This window comes from Haplochromis burtoni, unplaced genomic scaffold (genome assembly GCF_018398535.1).
Source record: "Haplochromis burtoni strain Fernald_Lab_line unplaced genomic scaffold, NCSU_Asbu1 Contig_1585, whole genome shotgun sequence".
In the NCBI taxonomy this organism is placed as follows: Eukaryota; Metazoa; Chordata; class Actinopteri; order Cichliformes; family Cichlidae; genus Haplochromis; species Haplochromis burtoni.
The window spans coordinates 1-16,275 of NW_024583946.1; the positions used below are offsets into that span (position 1 = coordinate 1).

A 16,275-nucleotide genomic window follows, 5' to 3' on the forward strand; every position below is an offset into this window, starting at 1 on the left:
TGCCATTTTGAGTTCAGTCCTGTCTCCAGTGAGTTTGCGTTTGGGTCCAATTCCTGCGGGCACACAGCCAGATCATGACATGAAAGGAATTATCAGAAAGATTTTATATGAACCTCATAGATCCTTCCAGCTTGAATTCATGGCCAAAGTCCCTGGAGTCACAGTGGATGAAGATGATGAAGTCTGTTAAAAAGGGAAGTCTGCTGCACTGAAAACAGTTAAAATGCTTCAAGGGATGGGAATTTCAAAGAACAAAGATACATTTCTACCTTGTCAAGGCGATCTGTGGCATGAGTGGTGTAAAATAAATAAAGAGCTGTATCACCTTAAAGGAAACATTGAGAAGGAAAAAAGTCATAAGCAACAGCAACTGAATAAAATAAGACAAAATCAATGCAAAGCTTCATGTAGTGAACTGATGAAGTCATTCACAGAAAGCCTCTTGTCTTTGCCATCAAAACAGAAGGAGTACTTCCTGAAATGGACTCAGATCTTAATAGATGCCCTATCCACAGGCATAGCCGGTGGGCCGCTGGCGATTTTTTGTTTTTATGGGCCGATGGATTTTTTTTTATTTTTTTTTTTTAGGAAGGGTATATATAATGAAAGGTGTTGGATTGGCCAATTGGTCATGATCGACTCTGGGCTGGACCAATTACAGGCCGGATGCACCCTCCCCCTTGTTTAGCAATCTCGTGATTTTCGTGCATTGCATGCCGGGAACTCGTGGCAAAACAATCCAAGTAGCGCATCAAATGCAAGCATATGCAGCACCGCAAAACATTCATTCTCTGGTTCCAATACCTTCTTGTTTTTTCTTTGCCGCACAAAAAAGGAATGTACAAAACAAAAGGAGAACAATGCCGGTCCGTACAAAGACAGACTCGACGAAAAGACAAAGAAAGGATACGAGGAAAAATCAAAGGAGTGAAAGGGTTAGACCCTTACGAGCACACAGAGTGGACAAAAGACGTTAGCGTGCTGCCCAACTTTCACCACGCTCAGATTTATAATTATACGGTTCTTGGAGTGAGTGCATACACTCATGAAGTTTAGTAACTTCAGGTCACTGCAACAAGCCCAGGTACAGTTTACTGACGGATGGGTACAGGACCTTGAAATGCACTGTGAAAGACCATCGTACGAACAAAGGTAAGTTGACCAGTCTCACAAATCGTCGTCATAAATACACTTTCGTTAACCGTTTATTAATATAACCTTTGAGCTCAACGGTAATTAATTAGTAGTGGAAATAATTTCTGATAGCATTACAGAAATGTAGCAGTGACAATAATATTGTATGTTGTAATCACACTGGAAAATTAGTGATACAAAACAACTGTTTTATCCTGTGAATAAAAGTATATGTTTTTGTCAATGTACCATGGTAATAACAGAAGCGAAACGCAATATTGTGTCAGGACAATTTACTATTTATGCACAATAAATAAAGGAGCATAGCGACAATTTCTGTTCAGCGCCAGACTTGTTTGTAACCTATATCACCAATTATGTTAAGAAAAATGACGTATTAACTACTACAAAACTCTGACCTTTGTGGGAATGCTTGGAGCAGACTAACATGTGAGCTGAGACGTTATATTTGGTATATCCAGACCATCCGTCGGCTCTTACTTCGGAAACATGGCTTAAAAAATTTCTCTTCAACGACGTAATCCGATAAAAAAAAAAAACGATCGGCTTCCCGTGGCTGTCATGCGACCGGCTGTTGCAGTTAATAATACAATAGCTTGTTGCCATTTTTTGGGTTTCTTTTTATCGCTGTGTAACTGAGTTCAATTGAAAGCCTGCGCGCGCTAGTACCTCTTGCCACAAGTTCCCAGAATCCTTTGCGGTTTTACCCCTGAATGACGTCACATTTTCAATCTTTATCCTGGTGGGCCGGTCTCTAGTCAAAATGCCCGGGCCGATTTTTTGTCCCAGTCCAGCCTTGTCCACAGATGATCTCTCTTCAATTCTCCAAAGCTATGATGAAAAGTGGACTGAGCTCTTGACTCTGAAAAAGAAACACGACAAATCTGATCTGTTAGCAAGCAAACAAACAGAGCTTGAACAAATATCCAAAACACTGCAGTCTGCAACCTTTGGCCTGGAGCACATCTTCAGAGAAATGGGACAGATCTATGAAGCCCATAGAGCAGTACAAACACAGAATAAACTGACTTCCTGGTCTAAATATCCAAAGTTGGCTGCAGATCTGATGATTTCAGGACACCCAGTGGAGCTGATGGATGGTGATGCAGGTCATGTGCCTCTAACATGGATCTCTAGTTTTTTAGATGAAGTCATCAAGAAACTAGGCGACCAGAGAGTTTTTGTGTTGTCAGTTTTGGGCGTACAAAGCAGTGGAAAATCAACAATGCTGAATGCCATGTTTGGATTGCAGTTTGCAGTGAGTGCAGGCAGGTGCACCAAAGGTGCCTTCATGCAGCTGGTCAAAAGTGTCAGAGGAAATCAAGAAAGACTTCCAGTTTGACTATTTTCTAGTGGTGGACACTGAAGGACTGCGGGCTCTTGAGCTGGCAGGAAATGCTACTCTTCATCACGACAATGCACTAGCGACATTTGTTGTTGGCCTAGGAAGCTTGACACTGATCAACATCTTTGGTGAGAATCCAGCTGAGATGCAGGATGTCCTGCAGATTGTTGTTCAGGCTTTCATGAGGATGAAGAAAGTTAAACTTTCTCCCAGTTGTGTGTTTGTTCATCAGAATGTGACAGATATCGCAGCTACTGAGAAAAACATGGATGGGAAAAGACGCCTGCAAGAAAAACTGGACCAGATGGCTCAACTAGCTGCTAAAGAGGAGCTGTGTGATGCTGAGTGCTTCAGTGATATCATTGACTTCGATGTGCAAAAAGATGTGAAATACTTTGCTCAGCTATGGGAGGGAAGTCCACCGATGGCTCCTCCAAATCCAGGCTACAGCGAGAGCATCCAAGAGCTGAAGAACATCATCCTGTCTAAGGCTAAATGCTCTCCTGGGATCACTCTCTCACATTTTAACAGAAAGATACAAGACCTGTGTAAAGTTCTGATGAATGAACACTTTGTTTTCAGATTCAAAAAACACATTAGAAATTGCAGTTTACAGAAAACTTGAGGTTGAGTATGGAAACTGGACCTGGGCCCTAAGGAGCAACATGCTGGTGATTGAAAACCAGCTTCACACCAGAATTGAAAATGGAGAACTTGACAAGGTTGAGCGTAGTGATGAGTGAAAAATATAAAGAAGTAGAAAAAGATATGTCAAAGTACATTGAGGATGACAGAGACAAAGATATGTTGGTTCAGTGGAGAGGCCGATTTGAAAACAAAATAAAGGAGTTCCAAGAGGAGCTGGTGAGAGGAGTGGAAAGAAAACTGGATGAAGTTATTCAGCAGAAGAAAGCTTGTAAAAAGCTGGATGATAAGAAGACCGAATTTGAGAACAAGCTGCTGCAAAAGAGTAAAAAGCTTGCTCATAAGTTAAAAGACAAAGCAAAAAATGAAGAGGAACTTAAAAAACGTTTCAACTCAGTTTGGGATTACTGGGTAAAAGAGTTAACTGCAGATGCACAACCCATTCAGGACATCAAGCTGGATGACGATCAGGCAAATATCCTTAATGACCTTGGTTTTGAATGGAATCTCATATTTGAATGCAAAAAGAATGGCAGATACAAAAAAATATCTGAGGTTGGCAATTATTCTGATTATATTGTCCTTGGCAAGCACCAAGATACAACAAGAAAAGGGCTTGCCAGCCAAGTGGCTACATTTTTTGAAGTTGGTGCTAAAACAATAATACATTACTTAAAGAGACCTTTTGAGCATGAAGACCAGGAAATGATAAGATCCCTCATAAACAGTATTGAAAAACAGTCTCTTGATGCCATTATGAGCAAGCCTGTAGCAACAAGAGGCTACAGTTCAACTTACTTACAAGAAGTGGCTAAAACAGTTCAGGACACAGTGACAGAGTTTGAATCAAATAAGAAATGTGCTTTCAAGAAGGAGTTCAGAGTTGACCTGTTACTGTATGTATTTGACACTGCTTGCAGTTGGCTTTCACAGTCTCACAAACAATACAAAACGAGCAATGATGCACTCACTTACTTGGAAAGCAAGAAAACACAATACTACAACATTTTCAGCAGCTTTTGCAAAGGAAACTCATCTGCTGTTGTGTTTGGAGAAATGATCTGTGAAAAACGGAAGTAAACACACACATGCTTGGAGAGCACAAAGATAAAGCACTAAATATACTCAGGAAAAATGTGGAGGACATCAACAAACTTGTCATTCATGCTTTATTTGACACAACAAAAAAAGTCAAAACCCAGAGAGGAGACACAGACATGTGGGCAAAGGAGTTTTCTAGTCTCCTCAGTGATAAACTGACCCTTGATGCCATGTCTTGTCAAAACTTCAAGGACATAAAAATTTTTGACTTCCTTCAAGAAACGATTGAGAAAGGCCTTGTGTCCATCACAAAGACGATAAGCCAGCTTTCGCTGGATAAGATGAAGGAATTCAGACTGAGACCTGATCAAATCCTCATCGATCAGCTGTGTAACTGCTGCTGGGAAACCTGCCCGTTCTGTTCAGCTGTTTGTACCAACACTATGGAAGATCATGTGATTAAGGACAAAAGAAACCCAAAAGATCACAGTCCTGAAGATCACAGTGTCCCCTTTCATCGATCTCAAGCGATCAATGGTTGGCACTACAGAAACACTGAGATATTGTGTGTCGACTTTTGTACAACCCAAGTTGCAAGTGAAGGAAGTTTTTACCCTTGCCATGACTCAAATCATACCATTCCTTTTAAAAAATACAGAACTGCTGGACCACCATATGAAAATTGGAGCATTACCCCTGATGAGTCTAAGCTCAAGTATTGGACATGGTTTGTGTGTCAGTTTCAGGAGAAACTCGAAAACCACCATGGTTTAAAATTCACACAGCGTGGTGAGATTCCCAGTGAATGGAAAATGCACGAAAAAAAAGAGGCTATTCAAAGTCTGGATGAAATGTACAGTACAAACTGAACAGTTTCAGTTTTACACATTTTTAGTTTGCTGAAAATCACAAGAGCTGTTTTACCTTGATTACTCACAAATAAACTTTAAAACATAATGTTAGTGATTTAAACATTACATGTGGGTGACAGAATGGTATATATATTCCTGCTTTGGTCACATAAATGCTCACACGTGAGAGAAACAATCATTTTGAGAATATAATGAGAATTAAAACCAAATATATTGTTGTGAACATTAACGAATAGTTTATTGTTTTATTTTTAATGAGAAATTACAATATTTTTCTTTTTTGTAGCTTCATGAAACATTTCTTTCGATAATGTGTTTATGTGTGTGTTCTATTCTAATTTTATTTAGGTGTAAGGTGTAACAAATGAATATTTTATCTTTCTGATGTTTATGTTTCTTTACGTTTCTGATTTGACATACGAACTTTAACTTCATTTAAATCATCACAGCATGTTTTAGCTTTTACTCAAATCTGAGTTTATTTTAACTATTGAATATTTTTAAACAATGTTGTTTCTATTATTTGTGGAATTGTTAATCAATGACAATAAAAAAGTGGAATTTGACCTCGTGTTATTAATGGTAAATGGCCTGTATTTGTATAGCGCTTTACTAGTCCCTAAGGACCCCAAAGCGCTTTACACATCCAGTCATCCACCCATTCACACACACATTCACACACTGGTGATGGTAAGCTACGTTGTAACCACAGCCACCCTGGGGCGCACTGACAGAGGCGAGGCTGCCGGACACTGGCGCCACGGGCCCTCTGACCACCACCAGTAGGCAACGGGTGAAGTGTCTTGCCCAAGGACACAACGACCGAGACTGTCCAAGCCGGGGCTCGAACCGGCAGCCTTCCGATTACAAGGCGAACTCCCAACGGTGTTTTTATGTAGCCTATCTGTTTAGTCAATTTAATTAAAAACTTACAGATGACTTCTTATTTTATAGGGTAATCTTAAGATAAATATCAATACCACAGATTTTTTTGGACACTTTTTCTTCTTTCTGAGGTAACTTCCTCCAAACCATCATTTTAGACCATTCATTAATACTTCAACACTTCATTATTATCTGTAAAGTTGGTTGAGACTGTTAAGTCTCGGTGTAAAACAGAAAAGCGGAAATTCAAGCTTTTGCTCCCTTTTTTAAAATTTTTTGGAAGTTTTTTAACATGCAAAGTTTGTCGTTTGAACATGCAAAGTTTTCACATTTTTTTTTATTTTCTGTTGCTTTGAAATGGAGATTGTGTAAAGGGGCATCTTTACACAGCCTGCTCTTTTGGTCTTGCCTGGCGTGGTAGACCCCAGGCTCTATTGATCTTGTACTTAGGCTACGTTCACACTGCAGGTCTTAATGCTCAATTCCGATTTTTTGATCAAATCCGATTTTTTTGTCTGCTTGTTCACACTACAAATAAAATGTGACAGCAAACGTGCTTTAGTGTGAACACTCAAAGTGGCCCGCATGCGCAAAAGAAGACTTCACACACAACGCGCTCTGTTTAGACCCAGACCAAACAGTATTGTTTGACTGATGGCCCTTAATATAAACACATGTTCTGGACTTTACGTTTCCCAATTTTGCTTTAAGTTATTTTGTTATTTACATGTGGCCCAATAATTATCCTTATTGCTGTTTTAGAGAGGAGCGGTGCTTCAAATTATAGTTGCAGATTTCTGACAGAATCTGCAGATCATACAGTACAAATAAAATGTTCACGTTTCTCCAACGCTGTTTTCCCAAAAGTTTCACTGGATGGCCAGGAAGCGTTCACGATGTCTTCTCGGGCGCTGATAATTGGCGTCTGTCTTGTGTCAGTGACGGATGTAATGCGACATGACCATTCAAACAGCAGTCGCTTTCTAAAACATTAGATATGTATCGGATTCAGTACCACATACGAAAGTGACCCAGGTCGGATTTGAAAATATCGGATTTGTGCTGTTCACAATGTCATACCATGATCGGATATGGGTCGCATAGGGTCAAAGAAGTCGGATTTGATGCGCTTTCACCTGCAATGTGAACATAGCCTTAGAGCTTGTTCCTGTGCTCCCTTGATCAGTGCCTTTGTTCTGCCTTTCAGTCCAGCTTTGTCCAGCCACTGGTAGGATGTCTGTACGTCAGCCACTTTCTCTATCTGCCAATGGTACATACCGGCCGATCCTTTCTATGATGGTTCCTCTTCTTGCTCCTCTTCTTTCTCGTGTGTCTGCTATCTAAGGTATTCACTAAGCACGTGGTCGGTTGTGGCGAACTTCTTCATATACTCATGGATGTTTGTTGTCTCCTCCTGGCCTGTGGGTCTGACTCTCACCAGTCCTCAGCCTCCTTCCTTTTGCTTAGTGTGCAATCTCAAAGTGCTGGATTTGGGGTGAACGCTGACCCTGTGGGAGTCCCAGGTAATTTTAGCTGTCCTCAATGTCTGCAAGATTGTCTTCTGGTAGTGCAGTCCCCTCAGTTGTGACTGCCTTCCCTCTCTTTGCACCAATATACAGGGTGGGCCATTTATATGGATACACCGTAATAACATGGGAATGGTTGGTGATATTAAAGTCCTGTTTGTGGCACATTAGTATATGTGAGGGGGCAAACTCCTCAAGATGGGTGGTGACCATGGTGGCCATTTAGAAGTCGGCCATCTTGGATACAACTTTTGTTTTTTCAATAGGAAGAGGGCCATGTGACACATCAAACTTATTGGTAATGTCACAAGAAAAACAATGGTGTGCTTGGTTTCAACGTAACTTTATTCTTTCATGAGTTATTTACAAGTTTCTGACCACTTATAAAATGTGTTCAATGTGCTGCCCATTGTGTTGGATTGTCAATGCAACCCTCTTCTCCCACTCTTCACACACTGATAGCAACACCGCAGGAGAAATGCCAGCACAGGCATCCAGTATCCGTAGTTTCAGGTGCTGCACATCTCGTATCTTCACACCATAGACAATTGCCTTCAGATGACCCCAAAGATAAAAGTCTAAGGGGGTCAGATCGGGAGACCTTGGGGGCCATTCAACTGGCCCACGACGACCAATCCACTTTCCAGGAAACTGTTCATCTAGGAATGCTCGGACCTGGCACCCATAATGTGGTGGTGCACCATCTTGCTGGAAAAACTCAGGGAACGTGCCAGCTTCAGTGCATAAAGAGGGAAACACATCATCATGTAGCAATTTCAAATATCCAGTGGCCTTGAGGTTTCCATTGATGAAGAATGGACCCACTATCGTTGTACCCCATATACCACACCAAACCATCACTTTTGTTGTTCCAACAGTCTTGGAGGGATCCATCCAATGTGGGTTAGTGTCAGACCAATAGCGGTGGTTTTGTTTGTTAACTTCACCATTCACATAAAAGTTTGCCTCATCACTGAACAAAATCTTCTGCGTGAACTGAGGGTCCTGTTCCAATTTTTGTTTTGCCCATTCTGCAAATTCTGTGGCCGATCTGGGTCATCCGATCTGCTTTGAGATAGCTAATATCCGCCGAAGGGATGTTCGACTAATGCCACTCTCCAGTGACATGGTGGCGAGTGCTACGCTGTGGGCTCTTGCTGAATGAAGCTAGGACAGCCACTGATGTTTCTTCATTAGTGACAGTTTTTCTTGCGTCCACATTTTGGCAAATCCAACACTGAACTAGTTTCACCGAAACTTAGCAAGCAGTTTGCTAACTGTAGCATGGGAGATGGGTGGTCTCGTAGGGTGTCTTGCATTGAAATCTGCTGCAATGACCCGGTTACTGCGTTCACCAGATATCAACACAATTTCGATCCGCTCCTCACGTGTTAACCTCTTCAGACATGTCAATGGCTGTGAACAAAGAGAAACTGTGTAATACCAAAGAATAAGTTACGTTACAAGCACATCATTCCGGTTGTGGATGGATCAGGGGTGGTGCTGGAGATCAGATCTCTCACCACAGGTCCCTTTGTACACATGGCCTTAAGTGTGGCAGGATGAATGTTATCCCTCGTCCAACCCACTTTCAGCCTGGCCCATTAGGGGGCGCTGGTATAAATAGTGGCCATTTGAGTGTCTCTGCATCGCTTGCCTGTGATCTCCTTTTTGGTCACCTGACTTCCTCGGTGTGGTAGAGATCGTTTGTGGGTTACGCCTCTAAAGTCTCCATCGCGGCTGGTCGTAGCTATAGAAGCCTCCTCTGAGCTATTCGGCTTACATTCTATGACACGGCTTACTTGGTACGTAATCAACTTTTGTTACGCTCTCTGCCTTCTATTGCTCTTTTATAGTAATTATTTATTATGTTTCGCAGGAAGTGTGGGCCTTAGTTTTGCGCCAAGCTACGTGAACTGAAGTGCTGCTGTTTTGCCTTGCTGTGCTTTTGCCGTCTGTTCCCGTTGTGAGAATTCTTTCCCTGCTGCTGTCAGCTTTTACAGTGGACGTCGGCGTGGACAACGGCCATACACATGCCGGTTATCGGAGTCAGCTGGCGTGCATATTGATTGACTGTTAACTTGTCGTCGTGTGACGGCAAGTTGGAGCAGTACGGCGATTCTGTTTGCTCCAGATTTTAGAGTTTTCTCCAGATTGTATGTTGTTTTATTGCTTTTGATTTGTAGTTTGGATTTTTGTTACACCACTGGTGGGAGGCCCTTTTTCTAGCTGTAGATCACCAGTGTGGTCTTGCAGTTGGGTTATCCCCCGGTGCTACACATTAGTTTGTTGTAATATATTAAAATTTTCTTTGTTTTTTTATTCAGGTGCGGAGTGCCGACGTGGAGGAGACTAGGGTGCCTTGGTGGTGGGATCCCTTGAGTGTACACACCTGCCTTGTTTAGTTTATTAGTGTGAGTGTGTGTGATAGTGTGCTGCACTTGTGTTTTGGGTGTGTTTTCTTTCTTTAGTTTGTGTGTGGCATCCCTGCCCCTCCACTGGTAAGCCTCAGCTCTGAATACCTTTTTAACCCCTTAGCAGTCCAATTAGTCCCCTAAACCATCCAATGTACCGTGGGCGGTACGTCCGACTGCTAACAGGTATTTGTACTTGAATATTTATGATTGTGCTTTTATATGGTGTTTTAAATAATTATTAATAAATTGTGAATTTGTTGATCATTGAACCTCGTCTCTGGACTGAGTATAGCGAACCTAAGTGCCTTTTTGGCGATTTAGTGTTACTTTCAGTATTCTCTGGGTGAAATTCCCAGGGTGGCGTTGTCTTTTTAAAACTGCAAAGAGTATTTACTTTATATCCCATCCTCGTCTCGCCACACTTGGAACACCAAGCTTGTCTGAGGGAACACCAAGGCGATCCCAGGCCAGGTGAGAGATATCTCTCCAGCGTGTCCTAGGCCTGCCCAGGGTGGGACACATGAGCGTCTGATAAATATCACCTTTTTGCGCCCCCCATATAACTCACTGAACTTAAAACAGCTTTCAAGTGCTTATGTTTGTTTTTATGTTAAAGGAAAAACACGAAACCACTTAAAAACATTAATCATCATCATCCTAGGAATCGGCAAGTGTTTTCATTCACTAGAGGGCACCAAATAGCTATAAAGATCTCTGCAGTCCATTTCTAAACACAAGCAAACCAAAATCCAAGATCATCTAAAATTATAGTGCTGTAACTATTTATGACTTCTTTCTTTTTTCTTCTTTTCTTTTCTTTTTGTATTTTAATCAGAGGTTAAAAATATTGATGATTAAATTTTCCTTATGTGTTGACTGTTGTATTATTTGTACGTGCCATAAAAGTTTCATGCTACACCCTTTCAGTTTGCCACTGGATTTCTTAGCATCAAAATGAACTGAATAAAAACAAACAAACTAAACAAACTAAAAACCCTACTCTGACTGAAGACAATCATAAAGGGTATTCACTGAATACTCATGATATACTTACATTTGCTTTAAAAGAAAGGAGTTTGAGTAAAAAAAAAAAGGTCTTCTTTCTTTTTTACTTTTGTCATTATGTCACTAAGTTTCTGGCACCTGAAATTCACACAGAAAAAATGTCTAAAATAATCTTTTTACCTCTTGAGTTTTACGAGAGATGGTGAATGTCACCAGGCCTTTAGGTTACATTTTACAGTTACATTCTTTGTGGCATATTTCATTTAGAGAATTATTTTTCATCATTACTGTAAGAATGAAATGCAGAAAAGTGAACAATGGAAGAGAACAATGATAGTAATAGCATAGCATCTTGAAAAGATGTAAAGTATAAAGCCAAGTCTGTTTCACTGATGACAAATAACAAAGGTAATCAACTGCTAAAATAAAATCTTCCTAATAATTTTCAATCAAAAATAAAAATGATCCTATAAGGTTCTTTTCTTACATGACATGACTCTGCTGACAAGGTAACAGCATTCATTTATGTTTTGACCCATTCATTGTATATATTGTATCAGTGGAGTGTAGCCACTTTTACAGAAGGGAAGCAGAGATGATTCTCACCCTCATCCCCCCAAAATGCACAAACAAACAAAAATGCCTTCCTTCACTATTTACCTATTAGACAAGATAAACTGAATCTGAATAAAACATACCATTTGTACTGTCTGTCTGCACTACATGGACATCATAATAACATCATAATCTTAAATCATCATTCATGTAACATGATCTGACTGCTCAACACATGGTGTGTCAAAGTTCATTTAGTAATTTTATTCTGTATAATATGTTGGCTGTATAAAAGCATGCTGATAAAAATACAGTTATTTGTAATCTTTACAACAGAATACTTTGATCAGGGTAAAATAAATTTATTAGTACGTGGGTGTAGAAAAGCTTTTACTTGGCATAAAAGCCAAAAAATTTATCAAATGAATGAAGAAATGTTATGACCTCACTGCATTTATTTTGTTTTTTTAAGTTGCCATGTATTAATCTGCTTTGACTCCAAGCTTTGAGTTCAGTAGTTGAATTTTGCTCATTATTATATTTTTTGCATAATCTGTTCTTTATTCTTGTACTTTAGATTTTCATATTCTAACCTTGTTTTTCTTTCTGTGTTGTACTGTTTGTACTGGTTCTCAGCCCTTGTGGTTTCCCATACTACATTTTGACTTGTTCAGCTTCTGTCATTTACTGTAATTTATATTTGCTAACGCAATTGGAATAAAGGTGTGTTTTATTTTGTGTTAGTTCTTATCTAAGTCTACATCTGGGTACACTTCACTCCATGACAGGGCAGTGCTAACAGTTTCATTACCAGTATCATTACCAGTAAGCCCAACCCAAAATTTTCCCGTAAGTGATAAGGTTTCAAAGCGCCACATTTTTTTCTCTTTTTACCTTTGTGGGAGGGATTGGTCAGAAGCAGAAATATAGTGCGACATATAATCATCCTCTGATCTTACTCTAAATATCTCAGGGGTACTAGGAGGATTTCTGACAGGGCAGCCGTATCTACACAGAAATGGTGAGTTGATCAAGCAACAAATTTCTGTCATTGTAATGGTAGCCGTAGAAGAGTGTCATGCTGACAAGAACATGATCATTTTTATTAAACCTTTATGAGAGACTGAAAACTTAGTCAGCTGGAAAATCAGAGAATGTGCAACAAACAAACTAATCAAAACAAATAATTTTGCTCTGTGCATTTTTAAGTCATCAAGGCTTCAAGAACTTCTTGACTGGTAGTTAGGCTTGCTGAGAAACTGTCTCTGCGTTTCATTGCAGACATGTCATAAGAGAGAGGCACTAAAAATGGACTTTGTTCAGTCCATTTAATTTGTTATTGCATAGCAACAGGAAGAATAGAGAATTTTTTCTACTGACACACAGATACTTCCCCCATCAGTTTGTTATTATGGTATAAAGATTAAAAAACTTTATTCTTATCACCTTTATTCATCTTTTATAGCCACGATAAGAGACAGTGAATCTTTAAAATTTACCAGTAAATGTCTGTTGCACAATTGGGTCATCCTAAGAAGTGAGAAAAGTTGGCATGTTTGCAAACTACTATACTTGCAAGAGTTCACTTTTAATAAAGTTCTTAATTTGTAAAACAAACAAACAAAAATATGTTTGCATTTTAATCATTTTACAAAAAAATCTTTCTATGTGATTTCATCTTTTTTTCTTTCTTTCTTTTTAAATTACTTTGTCCTGTGACTGTAATGGTAATAAAGCCGCTGGATGGAAGAGAATAAAGATAATGCAGCACCTGGAGGTGGAAAATAATCCAAAACCAATTGAACTACATCTGTGAAAGATAACAAAGGTAGTCTAGCATTTTAACATAATATGAAAGGTTTGCCAAACAGATTTTATGTTTTTCATCCAAGTGAGAATTTGTTGTATATTTTTTTTCTGCCTTGTTGTATATTTTTTTTCTGCCTCCTTCCTTTTGGTACCATATGCTTGTTTTATCTAGCTCTATATGTAATACTGCAGTAGTGCAAGTGTATTCTGACATGGCGTATTGGTGCATGGTTGCTCTTTACGTGGTTTCAGGTATGACCACTCTTTTAGTTGGAATCCCAGTAATGAAGTTTGCTACTCAGTGAGCAATAAAACTACAAGAAGACAGAGAGAAACTATGTCTGCATCAACTGCAGTTAGTGACAAAGGTAATATTTGTAATAATATAACAATTGTTTTTCTCTGATAGTGTCATTTTAATTCTGCAGTGTAAGTTCTTCTTTTGTTTGTTTCAGTGCTGCCTGACCTCACGTTTGTGCTAACCGGTGAGCGAAATGCCATTGACTTTGGACCGAGAAACATTTTATTTGACCATGATGAAGAAAGAAATGCTGAACAATTTTCATCCAAACTATATGATTTGTGTGGCCGGCACATCTCGATCATCAACATTCTTGGTCTGCAAAATATTGACAAAATTCCTTTAAACCAGGGAATTCATGCCTTTCTCTTACTGGTACCATATGGTCGGCATAGCAGCCATTACACCTCAGGGGTTCAGTGGCTTGAAAAAGCTTTTGGGAAAGGATCTCTTCCTTATGTAATGACTGTTGTGACTCGGTGGCCAGGTGAAAAATATGAAAGTGCACTGGCAGACCTGAAAGCTAACAGTAGATTTAGTGAAAAAAGATGCCACACGTGCACAAGAGGCATGATGGATGCCAACGAGATAATAGATCTCTTAGAGAAAATAGATGTCATGGTCTCTGAAAATGATTACCACTGCTACAGTAGACTCAAGCACGAGGAACATGAAGAGCTGGACCAAAAAGAAGAAATGGTCAAGAGAGGTGAGATTTTAATATGTGGCGGATTGATTTTGACACTTTATGAAAGTTTAGGTTCAAAGGGTTGTATTTTTGTTTTTAATTATCTGAACATTTGGATGTTGTAAAGTTCAAAAGTTTGACTTTACAGCAAACTTTACCACAGCTGTCAATCAAGGCAGCCAACAGAGCATGGCTGCTTTGAGGGCCAGGGCCAGTATTGCAGATAACAATACAGATACTGTTACTTTCAACCTATAAAGGCAGCTTATGTAGAAGAGAGCAGTGTGTCATGATTTATGACACGAATAATTACACGTTTTCAAATTCTGAATCAATTTTAATGACCACTAAATCACTGTGCCGGCTGCCCCAGAACCGGAGAGGCCCAATCAGTCTAGGATGGCTCAGCTGATGTCAGTCAAGCTTCCTTGTAAGGCTGGCAGCAGGCTCAGAGCTGCTGTCTGCGCCTCTCCTGACAGCAGTAGCCCTGACCAGCCTCTCCAGCACCCAGGTTTGGCATTTGGCCTGGTCCTAAAGCCTGGCATCTGCACTTCTTTCGCTGCTGCATGCTCCCTGTGCACTGCGGCCATCTCTGCGTGGTCAGCACATCCAACATTGCAAGCTGGGTTTTGGCACCACTTGTAAACCCCAGTCACTTGCAGTCACTCAGTACGCTTGTAAAGAACTTTAATTATTCCTGTGATGACCAGACAGCTTTCCAGTTGTCACCACACCACACCCCTTCTACCTGGAACCAGCTGGACTGAAAAGGGAAGGGCGTAGTTGCCTGATGAGCTGCACCTGCCCTGCCGTCCTCCCTGACCGTTCCCCTCAAGCCTGCTGCCTGCTGCTTCCCTGCAGTGGAGCCAAAGACCACACCTCAGCCACAGACTTCTCACAGAATTAAGTTTGAATTGTAATTCATGTACAACAACTTATGTATTTGCCATTAACACACAGTTATTAATAGGTTATCGAGGTAACTTTTCTTTTGCAAGTAAAGCTCTGACCTCGCTCTGACCTCATCTGTCAGGCTGTCCATCCCCACTGTGAACAGTGAATTTCACTCCTGCTGCAAACTTTACCACTGTCTCCCTGTCCTCATAGATGTACTGCAGCAGCCATTGTTTACATTCACAAAGAAAAAGTGCAACTGCTTCTGACCTTCTCAACACACACTTTACTTGTCAGCACTTTAACATCGCTATCTTTCATCATACTAAACTGCTGTAATTCCTTTCCAGCTACAGCTCTCCTTCTAGCCAATTGCCTACACTGAATGTCAATTGCCTAAATACAGTGCAGGCAACTATAATGTAGGCTGGATTTGTTACACAAAATTATATGTAATTACTAGGGGTGCAGCAATACTTGTATCGATATTGAACCGTTCGATACAGTGCTTTCGGTTCGGTACGCATATGTATCGAACAATACAACATTTTTAATTTATTTTATCAACTTTTCTTCTGACGATGCTTTCTGTGTTGAGAGCTCAGTGGACTACTCCGCCTAGGCTGCACTGTCGAGCGCAGATCCACTGAGCGCAGCGCAAGCTAGTGAGACAGAAGCTAAGCACGTTGCAACATGGCAAATTGAACCTCCCCCACCCTCATTCAGATCTGGCGTTTGGAAATATTTTGGTTTTCATGTGAAGTAAGACCCTGATGGTAAGCGTGTCATGGACACAGTATGTCAGATGTGCCACGTAATGCTCAATTACATTGGATGGGAACTAGTGCGTTAGCGCAGTTAGCTCGTTAACGTGTTGACACCGTCAAGCCCCACGCACGGGGCGATTCGCGGTAACTCATTAAGGGAGATTTGCAACATTATGGCGTTAACAAGCACGCATGCTACAAAATTTACCAGAGTCATTTTGAGTTAAAATATATATTTGTAATTTTAATAAATGACAAATTAAAAAGGCATGAATATTTTTTGTATCAAAAAATATCGAACCGTGACACCAAAGTATCGAACTGAACCGTCCTGTGAATTTTGTGTATCGTTGCACCCCTAGTAATTACA

General features: G+C 40.3%; 2 protein-coding genes and 1 long non-coding RNA gene across 3 annotated transcripts; all 3 read left to right on the forward strand.

Moving 5' to 3' along the window:
• The first annotated feature begins 86 nt into the window (after nucleotides 1–86).
• On the forward strand, nucleotides 87–4,225 carry LOC102297008 (interferon-induced very large GTPase 1-like). The gene is given in 5 exon segments (XM_042217087.1): nucleotides 87–515; nucleotides 1,962–2,458; nucleotides 2,460–3,086; nucleotides 3,088–3,227; nucleotides 3,229–4,225. Coding segments are annotated over 5 exon segments (2,553 nt in total). The 5' UTR covers nucleotides 87–223.
• An 8-nt stretch (nucleotides 4,226–4,233) lies between these two features.
• On the forward strand, nucleotides 4,234–5,619 carry LOC121813360 (interferon-induced very large GTPase 1-like). Its single transcript, XM_042217088.1, has one exon. The coding sequence runs from the start codon at nucleotides 4,234–4,236 to the stop codon at nucleotides 5,053–5,055; it is 822 nt and encodes a 273-aa protein (XP_042073022.1). The 3' UTR covers nucleotides 5,056–5,619.
• Nucleotides 5,620–9,053: 3,434 nt separating this feature from the next.
• Nucleotides 9,054–9,881, forward strand: LOC121813361. Its single transcript, XR_006053669.1, has 2 exons — nucleotides 9,054–9,274; nucleotides 9,797–9,881. It is a non-coding gene; the product is annotated as an uncharacterized LOC121813361 (long non-coding RNA).
• Nucleotides 9,882–16,275: the final 6,394 nt, after the last annotated feature.

Bases quoted from the DNA above. Each gene is read 5' to 3' on its own strand.
- LOC121813360 (XM_042217088.1), top strand. From the start codon at position 4,234: ATGCTTGGAGAGCACAAAGATAAAGCACTAAATATACTCAGGAAAAAT.